The following is a 24,629-nucleotide window of genomic DNA, read 5'->3' on the forward strand; positions in this document are numbered from 1 at the left end:
ATAAGTTTTACTATTAGATGTCGGGGTGTTGACCTATTTTTATTGATTTTGAGAGGGGTTCTCTGTGCCTTCTGGATTTTGATGCCTGTTTCCTTCCCCAAATTAGGGAAGTTCTCTGCTATAATTTGCTCTAATATACCTTCTGCCCCTCTCTCTCTTTCTTCTTTTTCTGGGATCCCAGTTATTCTAATGTTGTTTCATCTTATGGTATCGCTTATCTCTCGAATTCTGCCCTCGTGATCCAGTAGTTGTTTATCTCTCTTTTTCTCAGCTTCTTTATTTTCCATCATTTGGTTTTCTATATCACTAATTCTCTCTTCTGCCTCATTTATCCTAGCAGTTAGAGCTTCCATTTTTTATTGCACCTCATTAATAGCCTTTTTGATTTCGACTTCATTAGATTTTAGTTCCTTTATTTCTCCAGAAAGGGTTTCTCTAATAACTTCCATGCTTTTTTCAAGCCCAGCTAGTATCTTTAAAATCATCATTTTGAACTGTAGTTCTGATATCTTACTAATGTCCATCTTGATTAGGTCCCTGGCAGTTGGTACTGCCTCTTGTTGTTTTTGTTGAGGTGATTTTTTCCGTCTTGTTGTTTTGTCCAGAGGAGAATAGATGAATGAGAGAACAAACTGCTGACAGGGTAGCAACGTCCCCAGAAAATATACACTAAACAAATCAGAAAAGACCTGAAACCAGGGGAAAAGAAAGGGAAAGAAAGAAAAAAGAAAAAGAAAAAAAGATAAAAACAAACAAAAACAAAACAAAAAAAACCAGTATGATCAAATATGATCAGGCTGGTGCATAGACCAGTGCCACACACTAGATTTTGGGCGTTTTGGTCTGTTAGAAGAAAGTGCCTCCCAAAATTTTAAAGAAAGAAAAACTTACATATTAACAAAAATAAGGGTTAATATGATGAAGGGATGGATTATGACTGTAAAGATGAAAATTATAAAAGATTTTACAAAAGGAATTGAGAAGATAAGAACTTGGTTGAAAAAAAGAGGATTAAAAAAAGGGGAGAGAATGTGATCAGGCAGGAGACTAGAACAAAGCCATACACTAGAGATTTAGGGTATATTTTGATCTGTTAGAAGAAACTGTATCTCAAAATTTTAAAGAGAGAACAGCTTATATATATATATACCAAAAATAAGGGTAACTACTATGAAGGGATAGAATAAGACTCTAAAAATGAAAAATAAAAAATATTTTTTGAAAAAGGGAAAAAGAAAAATTCAAAAAAAAAAAAAGACAGGTAAAAAAAAATAAACTTCGAAAGACCAAAGAATCATGGGAAAAAAGCCGTGGATTCTATGTGCAGTATTCCCCTAGCACTGGAGTTCTGCCGTTCTCATTGATGGGTAAACTTGCCCTTGGCTGGCTGTTCTTGCTGATCTTCTGGGGGAGGGGCCTGTTGCTGTGGTTCCCAAATGTCTTTGCCAGAGGCGGAATTGCCCCGCCCTTGCCGGGTGGGGATAAGTAATCTGCCTGGCTTTGGGGAGCTTTTGTTCCCTGCAAGCTTTCCCTACAGCTTTGGAGGATGAGTTTGAAAATGGCGGCCTCCCAGTCTCTGACCCAGAGGAGCCAAGAACTTGGGCCCCACTCCTCAGTGAGTCCCCAGAGAAAAGCAGTCAATCATTCCCGTCTCCCCGGTCTCCCACTGTACTCTGTGCTCACCCAGCATGTGACCCAGTGTTTCTATCTCTGGCTCATGACCCCATGTGGAGTCTCCCAACCCAGCAGATCCCTGCGGTGCACTCCCACGCTGCTCCTTCTGGGGGGAGGAAGGGGAGTCTCCCCGAATCTGCCGCTTGTTGGGTCCCTGCTGGAAGAGCAGTGGCCTGACTGCTGCGGATCACGGTTTATGGCAACCCCGAGCTGAGAGCCCGCTCCTCGGCTCCGTCTCTGCAGCCAGCTTCCCCGCTCCGATACCTGGGAGCTCTGCCGCACTCAGGCACTCCCGGTCTTTCTGTGACCCCGAGGGTCCTGAGACCACACTGTCCCAGAGAGGGCTCCATCCCCTGCTTAGCCACTGGAGCAACGTCACTCAGTGGAGCCGACTTCTAAAAGTTCCGATTTTGTGCTCCGCTGCTCTTTCACTTGCCAGAAGCAGCCGACGGAGGCCCCCTCCCCTGCCATCTATCTTCCCGAATATTGCCTTGGATTCACTTCTCCACCCGTCCTACCTTCCAGAAAGTGGTCACTTTTCTGTTCAGGGAGTTGCTGCTATTCTTTTCTTCGATCTCCTGTTGAGTTCGTAGGTGTTCAGAATGGTTTGATCCCTATCTAGCTGAATTCCTGGGACCAGACGAAATCCAGGTCTCCTACTCCTCTGCCATCTTGCTCCGCCCTTCTTCCTCTCTAGAGACTTTTATTGTTTGGGCAAGGCTGCTAGAGAGAGACAGACCAAAAATAACCAACAAACAAATAAAATTAAGCAAAGAAGTAAGCAAAATTTCTGATTGAAATGAAGAAACAGTGATGAGATGGGGTGGGGGAAAGAAGTGAAGAAAGTTACGTTTGAGTTGGAAACATATGAACTAAGACCTGGATAGTGAAAAGGAACCAGGATTTTGTGGATTTGGAAGAAGTCATTTTAGGAATAGGGGCAGTTTGCACAATGGCCCGAGGCTCAGGGACATTGGCAAGTGTGAGGAAATACCGAAGACCCGTGCTAATGAGAGAAGAGAATGATGAGACACAGGTTAGAAGTGGGGTAGTGGGAACATGGAAAAGAGTTTAGACTGTAAGTGCAGTGAAAAGCAGTTGTGATACTTTTAAGTAATCAGATAATTTTATCTCATTCACATTTTGCAAAGATAATTTGGGGAATGGACAACAGGGGCCCCAGGAAGCAGGGAGAGCAGGTAGGAGGCCATCAGAGTGGCCAGAGGAGAACCCGCTGCATAGTTGGAAAGGGGGTTAGGAGGGGAGTCAACAGGACTTGCTTATGGGTGGGATGTGGAGGGTGAGGAGGGGAGAGTCGGTTTTACCCCAGGTTGGCCTGGAGCCAAGTGCCTGTTCTTTCTACCATACTTCTGTGCCTACTGACATGGGAAAACCACTTGACCTTGGAAGTGAGAGTTTTAAAACACTGAAGAGTTTTGGGTGCCTGGGTGGCTCAGTTGGTTGGGTGACTGCCTTCGGCTCAGGTCATGATCCTGGAGTTCTGGGGTCCAATCCCGCATCAGGCTCCCTGCTCAGCGGGGGAGTCTGCTTCTCCCTCTGACCCTCCCCCCTCTCATGCTCTCTCTCTCTCTCTCATTCTCTCTCTCAAATAAATAAAATCGTAAAAAAAAAACACTGAAGAGTTTTGGTTTACTTTGTTTTATATTTTATTATGGGAAATTTCAAACATACACAAAAGGAGAGAGAACAGTACCACAAAACTGCCTATATCTGTCTCCCAGCTCCAAAAATTATGAACCTGCACGCTCATGGACTAACTGCATTTGGTTCATTAATTTCTCACCTTCATTGCATCTTGTCTGTTGTTTGACTTTGTATTGTATCTTGTCCTGTGTGGCATGTATGAAGCCAAATCAAATGTGCAGTGAGGTGTCATTGAGTTTGGAGTCCCGAACCTGTTACAATTGTGCAAATTTTGCTTTATGAGTGAATAAAGCTGACATTGTGGAAAGACACAACTTGTGCCTACGCACCTTTATGGCACGCTTGGGACAAGAACTGAGTGTGCTGGGTCTCCAGATAGAAGGAGCTTACTGAGTGCTCAGCTCAGAGGATGAAAATAGAGCCAGCCAGTCACCTCAGCATGACATCTAGTCACGACAACATGACACCTCAGGACACTGAAGACAGAAAGAAGATCCTGAGAACCTCCAGAAAGAGAAATAGGGTTCATTTGAAGGAGCAAGACTCAGAATAACATTGAACTCCTCAATGACAACACTGCAGGTAGAAGAAAAGAGAGCAATAATTTCAAGTTTCCAAGGGAGGTGATTTCTCACTTTCCAATTCCATACATGGTCAAGCTGTTAAAATAAGTGTGAGGAATTTTCACAATTTAAATGTGCAAGGTAATGGAGGGGGTGCTCCATGAAGGAAGAGAAAAACATGACTTCAGTAAACAGGGATTCCCAACATGACAGAGGAATGGCGAGATCCCAGGTGACGACTCTGGCAGGGCTAGAGAATCATTAATCAGGGTGGAGAAGATCTGATGGGATTTATTCAAGGAGATGAAATCAAGAAACTACCTCATGTGTTTGAAAGTACTGAGAAAATTACATGTTAGGTAAAAGTCTGGGGTTAAATTGTTGGTAAGCACACGGAAAACTAAGCAGTGAACCACTGTGACAATTACTAGAACTATCTGACCCCTTACTGAGTATATACTTATAACTTTGATCAAAAAGCTGAATTTTTAGAAATTGGTGTTAAGAATTGGGGTTTTTTGGCAGAAAGAGAATGATCAGAATATCATATTTGAAGGAATTATTATTATATTATTCCCAACCTTTCAGCAAGATCTTGGAGGCAGGTTTCTGAGATTCAAAAATTCTTTCTGAGGGGCGCCTGGGTGGCTCAGTCGTTAAGTGTCTGCCTTCGGCTCAGGTCGTGATCCCAGGGTTCTCGGATCGAGCCCCACATCGGGCTCCCTGCTCAGCGGGAAGCCTGCTTCTCCCTCCCACTCCCCCTGCTTGTGCTCCCTCTCTCGCTGTGTCTCTCTCTGTCAAATAAATAAATAAAATCTAAAAAAAAAAAATTCTTTCTGATCTTCTTGCCTCCAATATAATGTAGATATCTTTGGAAATAATGAACTCCTTGTCATTGTCAGTATCCAAGCAGGGACTACCTGACTAGCTCTAAATGAGGCAGAATATTTTTACTATTGAGGAGTTGGACCAGTAACCTCTAACATTCTTTCCAGTTTTAAATGTAGCATTTCCAGTGTGGATGGTTGATAAAAACATACCACAGAAAATCTAACAGCCAAGACGTTGCAAACCCATTGCCTGGCTTTTCTTTCTCAGGCACTACCCTGAGCCTGTCATTGGCCTGCAGTCTAGGAGCCAGACAACACAGCCCCAATCACTTAAAAATGCAACACTTGGTTCCTCCTGACCCCTGATTCCAGGTCTGTCTCAGCCCTTCCTTATCCCCAGGGATGTGGCCTACACCCAGGCCTATGACCTGTGAAGCTGACCACTGGTTCAGCCCAGAGATGTTCCTGTCTGAAGGAAGTCTCCTGGGACTTCAGGTCTTCCTCAGAGCTTAGTCCCCACCAAGCTAAGCCCAAGGACCTCAGCCCAGCTCCATACTGAGCTGGAAGTCTCATAGAGGCCTCTTAGGAAGCGAAGAGCTAAGTAAATCTACAGTTTCTGTGGACCAGTACTGAGCCAGGAAGGAGGCAGTCTAGGAAAGATCAACAACAGCCAACAGTCATCATCTCAATGTGCTCTCCTCACCTCTCAACTCTTAGTGCCCAACTGTGTCTGTCTCCCTTTCAGGAATAGTCTGGAGCTGCTTCCTGCCCTGCCCCCTTTCTTCCAACTGTGCCTCCCTGGACTCTTCCATTGATGAGTTTTCAAAACTTAGAAAAAATAGAAGTGCTAGATATAAGGAATACAGGACGGTGGATTCCTCAGTCATTATCAGTGACTTCTTATCAGTCCTTTTCTTGTATTTGTGATTGACATTACATTTGCTCCAAGGAAGTTCCCTGGATAAGCAAAAGCAGGTTAACTGGGAGCAGATTGTTCATGTTCATTTGTCTCATGCATGTTACAAACAATCTTTTGGAGAATGTATCAGTTGTGTTCGTATTTACAAAGAAGGATGATGATGTTCTCTATTTGCTTACTATGTAGCATTTTTCTTTCCTTCTCCCTGTTCTAGTTGACTTTGCTTCATCAGGCTCACCAGTGATCAGTACTTCTATGATACATAAAATACTTGTTTCATAGTAGAATTTGGGGTCTTTATGAAAATGAACATGTTTTAAGTATGAATTGGGTAAGAGGTTTAAGCTTAAAGCCTCCGGTATTTAAAATCAGAAATTAAGGTTAGGATGAAGCTGCAAAGTGGTTCAATTAGCAATAATCGCGCCTCCGATAACCAATTTCTGTCTTTGTTCAGGAAATATTATGGAGAAAAGATTGGAATCTACTTTGCTTGGCTGGGCTACTATACTCAGATGCTCTTGCTGGCTGCGGTAGTCGGAGTGGCTTGCTTTCTCTATGGATATTTTAATCAGAATAACTGTACATGGAGGTAAGTTCTGTTTATTCCTTGTTACTGTGATGAAAAGTTGATTAGACATAAAATTATTTTCAGGGTCTTAGACTGTTTTAGTAAAGGAAGACTCATCACAGAACACTTAACTGCTTTGGATGATATATCCCTTTTGTCCTGAGTATAATAACTAAGTGGAAAAAAAATTTTTTTAGATAATGCGGCCCAGTTTCTGACAAGAATATTACCCTTAGGAAACACTCCAATTTTTAAAGACAATACTTTGAAAAAGAAAGGCCGTGTGGAGGGAGGATTTTCCTTGAACTTCTGCTCCCCAGAGGAATGCTTCACTCAGCCCTATAGATGTGAGCCAAAAGCAGCTCTGATTTCTTCAAGGTTTCAAAGGCAAAACTTGATAAAATTGGTGTCTTTATGCTTTTAGAAATGACTTTTTAATATATATTAGGAAACATGTTTAAAAATTCAAGTAAACAACACTTTTGTTTTTGTTTTACTTTTTAAAAAATTAGGCCTTACAGTGTTATGGGAAAAAAAATAAGTGATAAACAATTCGTTTGTGCTTGATGTTAGAATTAAAATACCAGCTGCACTGTCTAAAGGGAAAAAGCGTGGATGCCAGAACACACTGAATTTCACCATCACTGTTCTGAATTGTGTTATTATTCCTCTGCTTTTGGTAGTCTCAACCTTTAGAAGGGATGCAACACTGAAGCAGGCATTTTCTTGTGTTCACCTGGCCTCTCTCCAGCTGTGACAGCCAGATCAAAATTTCTGGGCACCAGCAATGAGCTAGCTGATGACCAGATTTTTCTAGCCCCAAGCATATCAGCCTGGCTCCCAAGGCAGGAAGCTTACATGGCAGCTCTGATGTATAGGCATAATTATCCATTCTATTTAATGGAGAATTCTGAGCGTTTTGTACCCATTATGGCTTCTTAGCTAGAAAGCTGCAGATGGTCTTTGAAGTATTCTCCTCTCTTCACTGAAAATACAGAGTTCAGGGCCAAAGGCTGAATGTTGATACTTTTTGCCAAAATTTGTCTCTGGCTTCTCCATTGTTTTGTATACTGTTCCAACCAAAAACAAAACAAAAAAACAAAACCAAAAAAACAAAAACCAAAAAAACCAACATCTCAAATATACACTTTCAAAGTACAAAAGTAGCATTTTTATAAGGTTCTTGCATTGTGACTGTTCTCATTACAGGTCATTTTATACAAACACCCCAACAGTCACAGCACATGTTTCTACTATTTCACAAAGATTAGTTTACAGAAATCTGGGGGAGGGTCTTGGGGATATACTCCCTGTGCTCAGAACTATTGGGGCTTTAATTACTATTTAAATACATGCATTTAAATATTTTCAGTTAAGTTTATTACATGCTGAGTAGATTCACAGGAATAGAAAATGTATTTAAGGTATAAGGAATAATGGATGATCCCTCACCAGTTTAAGAAAGAACATTACTGTTACCTGGGAAATGCTTCACGCAGTTGCATTCCCTCACTTTCCACTTTGGAAATAGAACTACACCAAATTTTGATTTTTTTTTTATCACTCCTTTATATATACTATATATTCTTTATCAGATATATTTGTATCCCTACAAAATATATTTCATTTTGTGTGCTTTTGGAAATATGCATATGTAAGTGGAGGATACTATAGGTATTTCCGCTTCTATAAAAGCTTATGTTTAAAGCTTATGTCCCCCTTTAAACATAACAGCTTTATTGAGATATGATTCACATATCATAAAGTGCACCCTTTCAAAGTATACAGTTCAGTGGTTTTAAGTCAATTCGGAGTTGTGCAGCCATCACCACCGTCTAATTTTAAAACATTTTCATCACCCCAAAAAGAAACTTCATCCCCATTAGCAGTCACTTCCTAACCCCCCTTCTCTTAGCCCTTGCAACTGTGAATCTACTGTCTGTCTCTGTGGATTTGCTTATTCTGGACATTTCATATAAGTGGAACCGTACAATATGTGGCCTTTTGTGACTCTTCTTTGACTTAGCATAATCTTTTCAAGGTTTATTCATGTTGTAGCATATATCGGTACATCATTCCCCTTTGTGGTCAAATAAAATGACATTGTATGGATATACCACATTGTTTATCCATTCATCCATGTCAATTTAGGTTGTTTCTACTTTTTGGCTATTATTACTTATTCTGCTGTGGACATTCATGTACAAGTTTTTGTGTGAACCTACGTTTTCAGTTCACTCGAGAATATATCCTTCAAAAAATGGAATTGCTGGAATACATGGTAACTCTATGTTTAACATTTTGAGGAGCTGCCAGAGTATTTTTCAGAGTGACCGCACCATTGTACTTCCATAGTAGCAATTTATGAGGATTCCAATTTCTCCACATCCTCATCAACACTTGATATTGCTGGGTTTTACGAATACCTATGTATTAGTCATCCTGGTGGGTATGAAGTGGTATGTCAGTGTGGATTTGTTTGTATTTCCCTAATGCCTACTGATATTGAGCATCTTTTCATGTGCTTATTTGCCATTTGTATATCTTCTTTGGAGAACATCTGTTCAAATCCTTTGCCTCTCTTAATTGTGTTGTCTTTTTGTTGTCTTTTTTAAACTGTTCTTTATCCTGGATAAAATCCTTTATCAAATATATTGCAAATATTTTCTCCCATTCTATGGATTGCCTTTTCACTTACTTGATGGTATCCTTTGAAGCACAACAGTTTTTAATTTTAATGAAGTCTAGTTTACCTAATTTTTTTCTTTTGTTTGTGCTTTTGGTATTGTATCTTAGAAAGCATTTTTATCCAGAGTCATAAAGATTTTATCAGTGTTTATCATCTAAAAGTTTTATAGATTTAGGTCTGTGATTCATTTTTTTACCAGGTATATATCCAGGGGCCCCAGCACCATTTTTTTTTTTTTTAAGATTTTATTTATTTATTTGACAGAGAGAGACACAGTGAGAGAGGGAACACAAGCAGGGGGAGTGGGAGAAGGAGAGGCAGGCTTCCCGCTGAGCAGGGTGCCTGATGCGGGGCTCGATCCCAGGACCCTGGGATCATGACCTGAGTCGAAGGCAGATGCTTAATGGCTGAGCCACCCAGGTGCCACCCCCACCCCCCAGCACCATTTTTGAAAAGACTGTTCTTTCCCCATTTGATTGTCTTAGCACCATTGTCAAAAACCAATTGGCTAGAGGTGTAACAGTTTGTTTATGGACTCTCAATTGTTTTCCATTGATCTCTATGTCTGCCCTTTTTGCAAATACATACTATATTGATTACTGTAGCTTTGTTAATAAGTTTTGAAATTGAAAACTTCAAAACTTTTTCAAGATTGTTTTGGCCATTTTGGGTCCCTTACATTCCATGTTAATTTTAGGATTAGTTTGTCCATTTCTGTAAAAAAGCCAGAATTGCATTAAATCTCAGGTCAATATTAAGACTTCTGATCTATGAACATAGAATGTCTTTCCATTTATGTAGGTTGTCTTTAATTTCTATTAATAAACTATTTTGTAGTTCTTACTATTTTGTATTTAAGTTTCATACTTTTCTCAAATTTATTCTAAGTATTTTATTCTTTTTGATGCTACTATAAATGAAATTGCTTCCTTCATTTCATTTTTGGATTATTCATTGCTAGTGTATAGAAATATAATTGCTTTTTGTGTATTGATTTTGTGTCTTATAACCTTGAGGGGCCGGCTTATTAATTCTAATAGTTCTTTGGTACATTTCTTAGAATTTTAATATGCAGTGTCATGTCATCTCGAATAAAAAAAGTTTTACTTAACTCCTTTCCAGTCTGGAGGCTTTTAATTTATTTTCCTTGTGTGGTTCCCATGATTAGACTCTCCAATACAATATTAATCTTAAGAGGGAAACATTTAGCCCTTCACCAGTAGGGATAACATTTGCTGTGGGTTTTTCATAATTGTTCTCTATCAAGTTGAGAATCTCTTCTATTCTCAGTTTTTATTTGTTACTCTGTTAAAATGGCATATTACATGAATTGATTTTTGTATGTTGAACTATCCTTGCATTCCTGGATACATCCCATTGGATCATGATTCTTTCTATATGTTACTGGATTTGATTTGCTAGTATTTTGTTGAGGATTTTTGCATTTGTATTCATAAGAAATAATGGTCTATAGTTTTTCTGTGACGTCTTGGTATGATTTTGGTATCAGTGTAACATTGGTATCATAGAATGAATTGGGAAGTGTTCCCACTTCTTTATTTTTAGAAGGGTTTGTGAAGCATTTGTGTCAGTTCTTTAAATGGTTGATAGAATTCACCAGTGAAGCCATCTGGGCCTAGGCATTTCTTCATGGGAATTAAAAAAAAAAATTTTTTTTTTTTTTTAAAGATTTTATTTATTTATTTGTGAGAGAGAGAATGAGAGACAGAGAGCACGAGAGGGAGGAGGGTTAGAGGGAGAAGCAGACTCCCCGCTGAGCAGGGAGCCCGATGCGGGACTCGATCCCGGGACTCCAGGATCATGACCTGAGCCGAAGGCAGTCGCTTAACCGACTGAGCCACCCAGGCGCCCAAAAAAAAAAAATTTTTTTTTAAATTACTAATTCAATCTCTTTCCTTGCTATTGGTCCATTCAGATTTTCTATTTCTTCTTGAGTCGGCTTCAGTTATTTACTTCTTTCTAGGAATTTATTTCATCTAGATTACTTAATTTGTTAGCATATAATTATTCATAGTATTCCCTTATAATCCTTTTTATTTTTTTAACGTTAATAGCAACGTCCCTCCTATCATTTCTGAATTTAATAATTTGAAACTTTTTTCTTTTTCCCAATTAGTCTAGCTAAAGATTTGTCTATTTTGTTGATCTTTTCAAAGAACCAACTTTTGTTTTGGCTGATTTTTCTGTTCGTCTATTCTCTATTTCATTTATTTTTGCCTTTTGCCTTTCATTTGAATGTTTAATTCATTTACATTTAATCTCATTTTTATTTTCTATCTGTTTTATGTCGTTTTCCCCCCTATTCCTCTATTACTACCCTTTTTTTGTGTAAAATAGATGTTTTCTATACCATTTTAATTCCAGTTTGTTGTTTCTTACTCTTTTGTTGTTGTTATTTTCTTAAGGGGTTGTCCTGGAGATTGTAATTAATATCTTGTTGTAAAGCAATTTCATTCAGTTTTAATGCCAACTTAATTTCAGTGGTATGCAGAAAGTTTACTTCGGTACAAGTCTTTTCCTTTTGTGCTATTATTCTCATACAAATTACATCTTTATGCATTATAAGCCCATCAACATAGTTTTATAATTATTGTTTTATGCAGTTATCTTTTACATCAGATAGAAGAAAATAATTAAATGCAAATATATATATATATATATTTTTAAAGATTTTATTTATTTATTTGAGACAGAGAGAATGAGAGAGAGAGAGCACCTGAGAGGGGGGAGGGTCAGAGGGAGAAGCAGGCTCCCTGCTGAGCAGGGAGCCCGATGCGGGATTCGATCCCAGGACTCCAGGATCATGACCTGAGCCGAAAGCAGTCGCTTAACCAACTGAGCCACCCAGGCGCCCTAAATGCAAATATATATTTGTAATGTGTTATTTACCTGTGTAGTTACCTCTACTAAGTGCTCTTCATTTCTTCAGGTGAGTTTGAGTTACTGTCTAGTGTCCTTTCATTTAAGCCTGGAGGACTTTCCTTAGTAGTTCTTGTGGAGCAGGTCAGCTAGCAACATGTTCTTTCAGGTTTTGTTTATCTAGGAATGTCTTAATTTCTCCTTCATTTTTTTTTTGAAGAATAGTTTTGCTGGATATAGAATACTTGATTGACCATCTTTTTCTTTCAGCACTTGGAGTATACCATCCCATTGCCTTCTGGTCTCTATGGTTTCTGATAAGTCAACTGATTATCTTACTGAGGAGTCTTTGTACATGCTGAATCACTTTTCTCTTTCTGCTGTCAAAATTCTCTTTGTTCTTGTCTTTGGACACTTCAAGTCTGAAGTGCCTATGTTTGGATATCTTTGAGTTTATCCTACTTGGAGTTTGTTGAGCTTCCTGGGTGTACAAATTAATGTTTTCATCAAATTTGGGAACTTTTCAGTTGTTATTTCTTCAGATATTCTTTCTGCCCACTTCTTTTTTTTCCCCTTCCTCCTGGGACTCCTATTATGTGCATATTGGTATTGTTGATGGTGTCCCACCTCTCTCTGAGGCTGTGTTCATTTTTCTTCATTACTTTTTCTTTCTGCTCCTCAGACTGAATAATCTCAGTAGACCTAGTTTTAAATTAGCGGATTTTTTTTTTCCCCCTGCTGGTCATCTGCAGAGGAACCTCTCAGTGAACTTTTCATTTTAATTATACTTTTGTATCTCTAGAATTTCTACTTAGTTCTTTTAACAATTTTTTATATTGATATTCTCTGCATGGTGAGATGTTCACATAGTTTAATTCTTTAGGCAGAGTTCCTATCAGGTCCTCAACCTATGTTTAATTGCTTATTTAAGTTTTTGTCTAGTCAGTCCAATATCTAGGTTTCCTCAAGGACCAGTTTCTATTGACTGCTTTTTTGCGCCTGTGTTATGACCAAAATTTTCTGTTTCTTTGTGTATCTTGTAATTTTCTGTTGAGAACTGGGCATTTTAAATATTAAAATGTGGCAGATCTAGAAATCCTATTTCCCCTCTTCAGAGATGTGGCTTCTGTTGTCATCACTGCTGCTGTTCATTCAGTTACTTTCCTGAACAAATTCTGTAAAGTCTTTATTTTTTGTTGCATGTGACCATGAAGCCTGTGTTCAATAAGCTTAGTTGTCAGCTAATGAATGGACAGTGATTTCTTTAAATGCTGGGAACCAGTCATTCTTGGAGCCTTTGCCAAGTTGCTCTGTGTGTGTCTATGGGGAATGCCTTCAGCACTTTAGCAGGCAGTTTGCAGACTTCTTGCGCCTTTACTCCCCACTTATACAGAACCTCAAAGCCAGCCAGAGATGAGGGATTAAGGTTTCCTCAGGCCCTTACTGGCCACATGCACTGTCCTACGCATGCACATGGCCTTCTACAATCCTAGGAATTAATTGGAGCTTTTTATTTTTTTAAAGATTTTATTTATTTATTTGACAGAGAAAGACACAGTGAGAGAGGGAACACAAATGGGGAGTGGGAGCGGGAGAAGCAGACTCCCTGCCGAGCAGGGAGCCCGATGCGGGACTCGATCCTGGGACTCCAGGATCATGACCCGAGCCGAAGGCAGTCGCTTAACCAACTGAGCCACCCAGGCACCCTAATTGGAGCTTTTTAAAGCCTCCTATAGGTATCTCATTCCCCAATGTTTCCTTTTAAGTTTTTTTGATCAGCATCTTGTTAGCCCCTCCTGGTATTGCCACCTCAGGCAGTTGTAAAGTAATACTAATACTTTCAGCAGACACTCTGGGGATAGTATTGTTTGCACAGTATGTATGAGCTCTGATACGGGTGAAAAATAACAAATCCTGTTAATGGAGCTTTTCCGGGGAGCTTCCAGACTAGTCAAATAGTGACAGTTCTCTGGGGATGGGTTTTTTGGTAGCTTCAAATCACTTCTGCCTCCTTCAGTGGCTGCTAGGCTACCATGGTTGTGGGGCTGTTGTCTTTGAACCCCACCATTAGGCTAAGGATATGGGGATGGGGATAGGTCAAAGTAAAATGTCACAAAGCTCACTATCTTTATGGAGATTTAGCTATTTTTACTTCTCAGACTACTGTAAGCCCTTGTTTCATTTCTAGAGTTCTGCAGAGGTTACTTTTTACAAATTTTGCCAGTGTTCTCGTTGCTTTTATGGAGGAGCAGATTTTCCAAGATCTTTACTCAGCTATTCTAGAAGTGTTTTCCCTGCCAGTTTGTTTTTAACTGAGTTATTTGCAAGGCTAACGAATTCTACAACTCCAGTGCCATTCACATAAGGAGTCCATCTGAGAAGCTTCCCCCAGAGGGAGCAGTCTGCACCCTCTTGTAAGTTTGCTTTTTTCTTATTAATTTATTAACTTGTAGAAGTTCTTTAAATACTCTAGTGAATAGTCCTTTGTCATTTTCATGTGTTGCAAAACTTTTACCTGTTTGTGGCTATTTTTTCTTCTCCCGCCTTTATGGTCTTTTAATGAAGTTCTCACTTTTATAAGATTTTGAATTTCTCAATATTTTCCTTTATGATTTATACTTTTTGTTTTCTCATTAGTGGAGTTTTTCCTTACCCCCAATGTTTTCTAGATATCCTCCTTTTTTTTTTTTTCTAACAAGTTCCTACTGCTGCATTCCCATTTTCTACCTGGAGTTGATTTGTATGTGATAGGCTTTAGGAGTTCAGTTTCACATTTTTCTATATTGGATATTCGATTGCAGCAAATGTCACTTCTCACTTTACTGGTTTGCTGGACCAGCCCTGTCCTAAGTCAGTTTCTGTCTATGCAGGGGTCTCTTCATAAACTCTGTTTTTTCTTGCTCAGTTCTTCTTAACCTATGGCAATAACACCTCGTTCTTTAGGAATGTCTTGAATGGTCTGAGCCTTTTGCTCTTCTATTGAATTTATGGCTCAAATGAAGGAGAAATAACACCTTCAGATGTTGATTCTTCCAAATTATGAACATGATAATGTATCTATTTATATAGATCTTCTTAACTCTTTCAGAACAGTTTTATCATTTCCTCTCTAAATCTTATACATCTGGAATTTGATTTATTTCTAGGCTCTTTATATTTCTTAAGCTATGGAAAAATGGTATTTAAAAAAATTAATTTTTAATTGTTGCAGATCTATAGGGGTGTAATTCCTTTTTCTGAACCCTGTGTATATTTTGTATACAGATTCTGTGTCCAGCATCCTATATTTGTTTTTCTTGACTTACTGTGCCGGCAAGGCCCTCCAACTGAAAAGAAGTAGTGATAACAGGATACTTTACCCTGATCTAAAGGAAATAGTTCAGCATTTTACCATTAAGTATAATGTTGTTGTTGTTTTTTTATAGGTTTTATGTAGCAAGCCTTTGTTAGGTTAATGAAGTTCAATTCCTTTCCTAGTTTTATAAGAATTTAGTTTTATTTTCTTATCACAAATGGATGTTTGATTTTTATCATGCTGCTAGAAAGGAAGTCCTAATCATTAAAATTTTTAAAATTTTATTTTTCTCTTTCCTATAGCAAAGAAGTTTGTCATCCTGATATTGGTGGCAAGATCATCATGTGTCCTCAGTGTGATCAACATTGTCCATTCTGGAATCTTAATATTACTTGCGAGTCCTCAAAGGTAATTTTTGTTACTCTAAATATTTGCAAATAATGGAAGATTTTTTTTTCTTCTAATAATTTTAGCACAGCCTGGAATTATTTTTTTTTCTGTGAAATTCAGAAAAGGTAATTTTCAAATAAGCCTCCAGATATTCTGAAAGATAGACATGGAATGTATGTGTTTATTCCTTTTTTACAAATAGGAAATTGAGATGAAAAGCCTTATCTAAAATCTTCGGGTGGGTCAGTGAGGAACTGCAGAATTGAACTATTGTAGTATTTGAAGTAATCAAAGCAGAAATTTCAAAACCAGCTTATCTCATGAATACTGTTTAATAGGTTTACTTATTTTCCTTAATTCAAGTGAGTAGAAACCTGATATTTGTACTTGTATTTTTCCACTTCCAAGGTGTGCTGAAACTATGCTACGTTTTTTTTAAAAACCCTGATCATCAGATTTAGGCTCTGTCTATGACTATGCATAAGAAAGTCTTTGTATATAAATGATAACAGATACTCACTTTGTCCCAAAACATTCCCACAAAACACACCTGGTTCCCTTAAACATGCTGAAGATCTTGAGCTATATGACTTGTTAAAATCCAGGACCTTTAGGACAAGTATTGAGACTAGAGGTAGCTTACTGAAAGGCATTCCACAAACTCTAGCTGGAGAGAAAGATGGTCATCTTGCTTTGGAGAATTTTCCTGACAACTTTGACCTACTGTTCTCCCATGTTGTGATCTTTTCTCTATCCCCTTGTTCCACCATGAAAACTTAGGAATCTTAAATGACTTCAGAATATTCCAGCCTACTCCATCAGAGTCTTACTTAAACCAAATACATTCCTATTATAATGTCACTTAAAATTTATATTTTGAAAGATTCTTGACCTTTTGACACAACAACCCTGTGAAGTAGGCAGAACAGGTACTACCTCCATTTTACAGATTAAAACACTGAGGGTCTGAGAGATTAAATAATTAGCTCAAGGTCACCCACCTAGTAACTGACAAAGCCAGAAATTGGGAGCAAATCTGCCTTTCTTGCCATTACTGTGTTCCTCACCAGCTGACAATAGTAACAGCCACTTCACTCACAAATTGAGCACTGTGTTTGAAAAACGTTCCACTACTTAATTAAGATGATTGCAGGGTATTGTCGACACATGGAGTTTTACTCTTAATTTATGAATTAAAGTAGATTTCTTTGCCTGTCCCCCAGAAATGAACACAAATTCTAGACTTTAAAAATCTGTCATAAATCACATAAAGTAAAAGACTTGAAGCTAGCAGGAGGGATGCTGCCTTCCAGCGATGTTGACTCATAAAGGTCACTAGTTAGCACATATCCCTGGACACTGGGTCTAAGGCAAATGCCAGTGATAATGCCAGAGGCAAACTATACTCCACAAAGTACAATTGGAAATTTCATTTTCTTTAAGAAATTCTCTTTCAAAACACCACGCCCCCATCTCTTCTCTCAGTTCTTTTCCACCGACCCATCCCTAAACACGTGACTTTCAAATATGTCCCTGTGTATATTTTTTTTTCATTGTTTTGGAAAAAATGAATCTTTTATTCTATCCTAATTTCCTAAAGAATCCTTTGAATCTTGTTAGGTGATTTATTCTTTCATATGCCTCCTTCCCTTTGTAAAAGAATTACATTTTAAAAATTTTAAAGAGGAGAAAAAGAAAGCAGCTTTCCATGTCTTTCTGTTGGTTAATTCAATCATTTCTTTATTCATACATTTATATATTCGTTTCTGCCTCTTTCTTTTGGAAAGAGAGTATTCACTAATGGACATGAGTGCTAAAAGGGTTAATAAATTAGAAATAGAAAATTATGATCAAGGAAGTGAGGGAACAGTTATGGAGATAATCAGGATTAATGTTGTTTTTGTGATTGAGCATTAAATAAGGTTCTTAGCTTTTTGGCTGGCAAGATAAAAGGGAAATGTGGTAACTTAAAATATTTTGTTCTCAGAAATACGTTGTTATAAAATTTTGATTTTGTTCCTTTGCAGGAAGAAACACAACAAATGGTCACTTTTCTAGATTTTCAGTGGTTCCTCTGCTTTAAAACATCATGCCCTGCATATGCAGCCATCTTTTTTCTTTCCTGTTCTATGTGATTAAAGCAGGATGCTGACTGGGGTTGTTCTTAACACAACTGTGTTTCCTTGTCTGCCCTCCTGGCAAGCAAACTAAGCTGAGCTTTTTACCAAGAAAGCCCCTTGCTCACCTTCTCCCCTGATTCCTGCTTATGGGATATATAGAGAAGCCAGCCATCTTGTTCTTTCTGCTGAGTCCTTGATCCTCACAAATGTGGCAAAAATGGTAACTTCATCCAGGCCACCTAACTCCATCTCGCAGGAGTGCAAAGCACATCCCTTATCTTGAGCCAGGCAACAGGGTTGATCTTGGCATTAGTGGTAAACCTGCTTTTTCTTGCTACTCCTATTTTTTTTTTCTTTCACATTGACATAAGCATCCACTGGCTTTTTCTCAACATGGTAGGGCAAAGAATTCATGGGTAGGGTTTTTTCTTTCTGGAGTAGGTACTCAGAGGTATCAGGGCAAGTAGGGAGGTATCAGCTAGAGGCTTACAGTGATTCCTAGGAGTAGCATTGGACAGAATCTTCAGTAATACCATTATAATGCATGGAACATTTACTTACTGTTCTGCATAAGACTTTACTTACAGTAATTTTCACTGAGGGATAAGGCATAACATTAAATGAGAGCTTTGGTTCCATAAGAGTCAAAGGTGAAAGATTTGAAATATTAGTCCATGGAATGCCAAGACTAGAGGAATAGGTGGGTGCAGTGTTCCCCAGAGTGGCCACTCACTTCTTAATTCTGTCTTCCTTAAGTGATTTTTGAGAGGAATAGTTGGGTAACAGTTTGGGATTGTGCTTTCTGATCAGGTTCAGATAGAGGATTGAGGGACATCTGTATGCTTTGGAAAACACACGTACAAGACGATGGTTAAGTGGATATTCTTTTATGAAAATAACATTTTCACATAGATGAAAGTTTACCAACTTTATATCAGTTTATAAAGGGCAACCAAAAAAGTTACTTAAAGAGTTTCCTTAGAAGCGACTTTGAATTTTCTTTAGCAATTGAAAAGTTTGGGTTTTTTTTTTTTTTAAATCCTATAGCTACTTTTTGTACGCTGTCTTCTTTATTCTTCATATGATCTGTATGATCTTTCATAAAGTTGATATTCTACATGTTTGCCTACTTTTTCCAGTACCTTCATACTTCATAGATTTTTTAGGGTATGTAAAAATGCTCACTAGTGAAAAATTAGTAACTAATTGAAAGATTTTCCAGGAATCCCGAAAGGGAGATAGGTTATTTATATACTAGCAAAAAAAAAAAAAAAAAAAAGAAATTTAGCAGAACTAGTGAATAAAGCCTTCTTTGTACAGGTATATCATCTATTCATTCATGGTTGCACCCATTGTAATGTCAGCAACAGTCCCTGTGCCTCCTTAATCTCATGGAAGCCTCCGTCATTGATGGTAGAAAAGCCATCATTGGGTTTGGGGAAACACCTCTCCTTGGGCAGAGCCATCTCAGAATAAACCCCAGCCTTGTGCTCTTCTTAGCAAGAAAAGCAAGAACTCAGTAACTTATCATCTGACCAGGATGAGGTGATGATAAGATGCAAATTGTAAATCCAGAAGTTGCTTAGAGTTCCTTGTATTTGTAGAGCTATACACTTCAAGTTCACTAAGACAGCTTGTAAGAAGAGGCCATCATTCAAAAGTCTGATACTTTAAACTGAATGGAATCTTAATAGCTATGCCAATTTCTTTATCACGATATGGAAAATGCGCTGTGGTAAATACAGCAAAGGCTCTTTGCTTTCAAAACAACAAGAAATCCCATCTGCAAGTATGTAGTAGATATGGTGATTGTTAAACTAGGTATCAGCTTTAAAAGCAATTCAGACTGTAGAATACACAAAGCATTGCATATTTGCTGAATGCTAGTGAGTAGAAAACATGATTCAGTTATATGTCATTATTGTATTTTCCAGAAATTGTGCATCTTTGATAGTTTTGGAACCCTAGTGTTTGCAGTATTTATGGGAATATGGGGTAAGTTACTTTCCTTTATTTTTTTGTTTACTTTTACGTCTTAACATTAAAAAAAACAAAAACCCTGAGATCATACAAGCAGCTAATTTAATACCATTTCACAGTTTGATATGAGCTATCAAAGTAACCCACTTTTAGGACCTTGGATTGCCTAAACTTCAGCTCCCCTAGAACTCCATTTACAATCCTTAAGGCCATTGTACGAGTTACCGCATAAAAAAACTACTTCAAAATGTGGTTGCTTAAAACACACATTTAGTATTTGTCTTGTTCTCTGCATCATCTGGGAGGTCCTTCTCCAGTCATGTACTGGCTCAGCTGATGTGTGCAGTGAGCAAGCAGTTCTACTGGGGTAGATGGTCTGGCAGTTGCCAGGCTGGTTTGGTCTATGGGGCTCACTGTGCTGGCTTGTATTGCTCTACATGATGTCCCATCCTCCAGTGAGCTAGTCCAGGATTCTTCACATGGTGGCTTTAGACTTCCAAAGAGAAGCAAGAGAGGGCAAGCCCCAATGCACATTTTTTGAGTCTGCATTTGCCTCAAGTTTGTGAATGTCCCATCAGCCAGAACAGGTCATGGCCAAGCCAACAACAATGTGAGGAGGTGGGAGGATTATCCAGGTGCTTGGATACAGGGAGGCATGGTTCATTGGGAGCCATTATTGTAACAGTCCCCACAGCTGTGATCCACCCTGACTTACGTGAGGTTGGGGTTCAGGGAAGCAACACAGGAATTACAGGTGAGCTTTCTTCTTTATATTCTTTTATATGAGTGAGTATTTATTAAGTATGTGTTACTCTTATAATAGTAAATAATAATAAATTCTGTTTAATAAGTAGAATAGATATAGTCCTAAAGAATATAATTCTTACGTAGATGCTTTAACACTATAGTTACATTGTTTACTTTGAATACCATCATTGTAATGAGGCAACTATTTCCTCTAAATGCAGATATTTAAATGTTCAATTAATGTAAGTGTTCTACCATAGAACAAAAAAATTCCATTTTCAAAAAAAAATCCTTTCCAATTTTACTGTGTAAGTTAAGGGGGAAATAGAGCTCAGGTTATAGATAGTTGGGGGAAGAAAGTGACTCAAGTCTCTCATTCTTGAGAAGACAGCACATGAACTCATGCAGCTCACAGTGCTTTTTACATGTCCTTGAGATGTTTCTCTTCTGCACTGGTTGTGCCTATTAGAAGTCACCAGATAGATCACAGAACAGATGATCCAACTGTTCTGGACACTTTTTAGAGATTAGTTGCCACTCCTGGATAAAGCGAACTTTAAGATGGCCAAACTTATCTACAAAGTTACTGTCCTTCAGACATTTAGCTATGTTCTGGCTAGAGACCAAAACTAGCTAATATTTGACACATAGAAAAATAAAGATCAAATTTGTGGATTAAAATCCTCTGTACTCCTCTGTTGTAAACTATGTCATCCCCCCCACCCCCGCCAGTAAGAGCCCAGGTACTGAACACATGGGTGGTGCTCACTTTTACTTATTATCCTAACCTTTGTCTCAGCCCTGATTTGTAATGTAAAAAATTCTAACACATCTGTTGAACTCCATATACTAATGGATGTTGACAGGCCTAATTTAGAAATATATTTTTTTTAAGATTTTATTTATTCACTTTAGAGATAGAGAGAGAAAGAGCATGAGCAGGGGGAGGAGCAGAGGGAGAAAGACAAGCAGATTCTGCAGTGTGCGGGGACCCCGATGCAGGGCTCAATCCCATGACCCTGAGGTCATGACCTGAGCTGAAATCAAGAGTCAGACACCACCCAGGCGCCCCGAAATACATTTTAAATAAAACAAAAATATAAATTAACTTTAGCACTGGAAAGACAAACCTCCCATTTCCTAGCTAACCTTGCTTTCTGTGATCATTAACTATACGATGTTTATAGAACTGACTTAAGCATATTGAGCTGATTTTATGTCATCAGATTTTAGAATGCAGAAAACATTTCAACATTGCCTGTGACATCATGTGTGTATCCTTAAGGATATGTACGTATGACGAAGTCTTTAAGTGTCTTATATTGCCTTTCCTGCTACATCTGCCTTATGAGAACGATTGCTCTGAACTTGTTACAGAAAATCAGAAATTGCAGAACCAAAGAGGCAGGAGGACCATGTGAAGTCTTTTATGTCACCACTATTCATATTCCTGTAGCATCTCCTGTGTGCTCAGATCGATCAGAGTATTTTTACTATGTTTCTGCTCCCTAGGAATTATAAAAGTTGAGGGTCGAAAACCTTTTGTAATAAATGTAGTACAAATCATGTACTTATCTGAATAATGTCCACCCTTTTAGGCCCAGCCAGCCAACACATTCATACTGACTCAAGTCCTAAACACCAGCCCAAGGCTAAAGTGCCAGTTCTTGACATCCACTTCTCCTTACTGCTTTGTTACTTTGTACCTACTTACTGGATTCTCCCTGGCTCCAGGCTCTCGGCTGCATTTTTAATTTTCACCTTTGAGTTCTGGGCTGGGCCTAGTGGTTTCCAGAAAAACACCAGACACTTGGTTTATGGGGAGCTAGGGAATCAGGAATGCAGTACCCTAACCAACTATACTTGGAGATCAGGAAACAGCTGTTGCCAATTAGTTCCAGAACTATACTGCTCCTGCTGTATCCACATCAGCAAAATAATGCAGCTCCTGCAACCACCTCTGCCTCCACTCCACTCAGTTTCTGATTTAAGTGACACACACATGCACCTGATGGGCATTTTATAAAATCACACCAGGAACCCGAGCTGCAAGAGAGTCTGAAAAAAAAATGTATTTTTTTTTTTCAACCTAGTCTTTTAGTTGGGAAGTTGGAATAAAGGCTGAGCAAATTCATCTGCCTTACTCAGCTTTGTGAATAAAGACGTCTGAATAGTTTCAAGGCCCAATAAAATTTGCCTCTCCAGCAGCAAACTTATAGCAACTGGAACACTACCATGTGCTAGTGTGTGCCCCTTGTCCTTGGACAGTGCTGGATGTAACCACCAGTGCTGTCTGTGGCTGTCTTCTTCATGTGGTGCATCCCTCCAGTAGATGTCATGATACTATGATTGAGAGGACAAACTGTTCTTGATTCCCAAGGTCCTAGGCAGCTTTCCCTCTTCTCTCATTACATGTTGATGTAAGAGTCCTAATTGTGTCTCTGTAATCAACACGAGCCTCATGGTGTGTGGTTTGCCAGAGAACATAAGTACAGTGCTCCCCACCAGAGGGAGAAAGATCAAAAGACACAGAGCAGGAAATTCCTGTTTGACATGGCACACAGTCACCCGAGGTCCTGGTGCCCTCAGTGGGGGACACAGAGCAATGTGAATCAGCAGTGATGTCGTCCAGGATCACTGTAACACCGTGGGTGGTTATAATACATGACCAGTGTATTCCCTGGACTCTGCAAAGTAATACCCAAAGGTTTTTTAGACTTCACCTTCCAATACCCCATTACCGCTTGGCGGTAGGCAGCTTGAGGAAGTACCACATAGTGAGTAAGCACAGCTTGGGCTCTGGAGCCAAGAATGCCTGGCCTCCAACACTGTCACCTCGGGCAGGTATCTTAACCTTTCCGTGCCTCTCTCTCTCTGTGTCTAAAATGAGGAGAGTAATAGCAGTTGCCTCCAAATTGGGGGGAGGGCTTTTACATAGATGATGTCATTAAGCTCGCAACAGCCCTGTGAGGTAGGTCCTACTGCCCCCATTTCACAGAATGGGAAATGGGGGGGTTCAGAAAGTTGGAACATGTTGACCAGTAGTCACACATATAATAATCGTCGGAACCAGGATTTGACCTCGATTCCAGCATCCAGCTTATTTCTACTCTGACTCATCACTCCTGGAAAATTAGTAAACGCAAAACAAACACTGCTGGAAGCAAGTGCTTTACCCATTTCAGCTGCCTTCACCGTCGGGGACTGCGGAGTTCCTGCCACTCACGGCCACGTCCCAGGATTTCCTCCTGCATCTCAGGCCACCCATGGGCGGGTGGGCTGCAGGACGTCGGGCCAGCCTCTCTCTGCTGTCTCCTCTTGCAGTTCTCAACTCTGACTGATGTAGACCTTTTAAGCAGAAACAAAACACAGTGCTCATGCCTTATTCTAGTCCAATAAAGTCAGAAACTCAGGGGTGGTGCCTGGGCTCAGTGTTTTGTTTTGTTTTGTTTTTTTAAAGCTCCCAAGTGCTGTTCATGTGCAGCCGCAGTGAGAGCTACCCCTCTCCACCTCATTTAGTGATCTCATCCACTCATGGCCTCAGTTACTGCTTTAAAAAGTTTCCGGCTCAGCCTAGATCTTTCTCCCGAGTTCTAGATGTTTACCTACCTACTGGGTGTCTTTCCTGTGGCCCAGAGGCACCTGATAGAACCAAACCTGTTGGCTTCACTCCTCTTACTGCCCTTTTTATTATGGATAATGGCCCTAGAATGTAGGGCATCACAAGCCAGAAACCCGGTTGGCATCCTAGACCTCTTCCTCCCCTTTACACACCTGCATCTAAACTACCTGCCAAACATGCTGTCTTCTCTCTCCTCCCCACCTAAGCAGGCCTCATCATGTACCTGCCAGCAGGTCTCCCTGCCTCTAGTCTCTCTAGAACCCCTGCAGTGTCCCCTCTAACTTGAAGTTACAAAAGGGTAACTTAAGGCATAGAGTCCTTCGTGATGTGCCCCTGTCATCTCTCCACTGGCTTCCCCACGCTCCTCGTGACAGTGTGCACTCACTTCCAGATATTTGCCGTTTCTAGAAAGTACTCTGATTCTCTGGCTTCCTTGCCTTTGCATGTGCAGCTCCCTCAGGGGAGGTGGCCTTAATGTCCCACCTTCACCTGATCAACTCTAACTCAATCATCTCTCTGAGAGAACCTCGGCCACACGTTGGTCACATGTTCTGGCTCCACGCCCAGAGCCAGCTGTGCTTAAGTTGATCATAGCCCTCACTGGTCTACTGTAACTATCACGTCACAATAATTTCTGCACACCTAGGAGCTCCTTGAAGCAGGGCCTGTGTCTTTTTTGGCACATAA

At 39.4% G+C, this 24,629-nt stretch overlaps 2 protein-coding genes across 2 annotated transcripts in view; one reads left to right on the forward strand and one right to left on the reverse strand.

Moving 5' to 3' along the window:
• Nucleotides 1-24,629, forward strand: part of ANO6 (anoctamin 6) — a 140,052-nt gene that overhangs the window by 80,054 nt on the left and 35,369 nt on the right. The window contains exons 8-10 of the mRNA XM_081821539.1: nucleotides 6,106-6,240; nucleotides 15,386-15,491; nucleotides 19,528-19,588. Of these exons, the coding sequence (XP_081677665.1) occupies nucleotides 6,106-6,240; nucleotides 15,386-15,491; nucleotides 19,528-19,588 (302 nt within the window). The remainder of the gene's footprint in view (nucleotides 1-6,105; nucleotides 6,241-15,385; nucleotides 15,492-19,527; nucleotides 19,589-24,629) is intronic.
• LOC102738489 (protein SCAF11) overlaps nucleotides 5,837-24,629 on the reverse strand; it is a 534,109-nt gene continuing 515,316 nt past the window's right edge. The window contains exon 8 of the mRNA XM_081821541.1: nucleotides 5,837-5,856. The gene's annotated coding sequence lies outside the window, so the exon portion shown is untranslated. The remainder of the gene's footprint in view (nucleotides 5,857-24,629) is intronic.

This window comes from Leptonychotes weddellii, chromosome 5 (genome assembly GCF_054177405.1).
Source record: "Leptonychotes weddellii isolate Sample4059 chromosome 5, ASM5417740v2, whole genome shotgun sequence".
Lineage (NCBI taxonomy): Eukaryota > Metazoa > Chordata > Mammalia > Carnivora > Phocidae > Leptonychotes > Leptonychotes weddellii.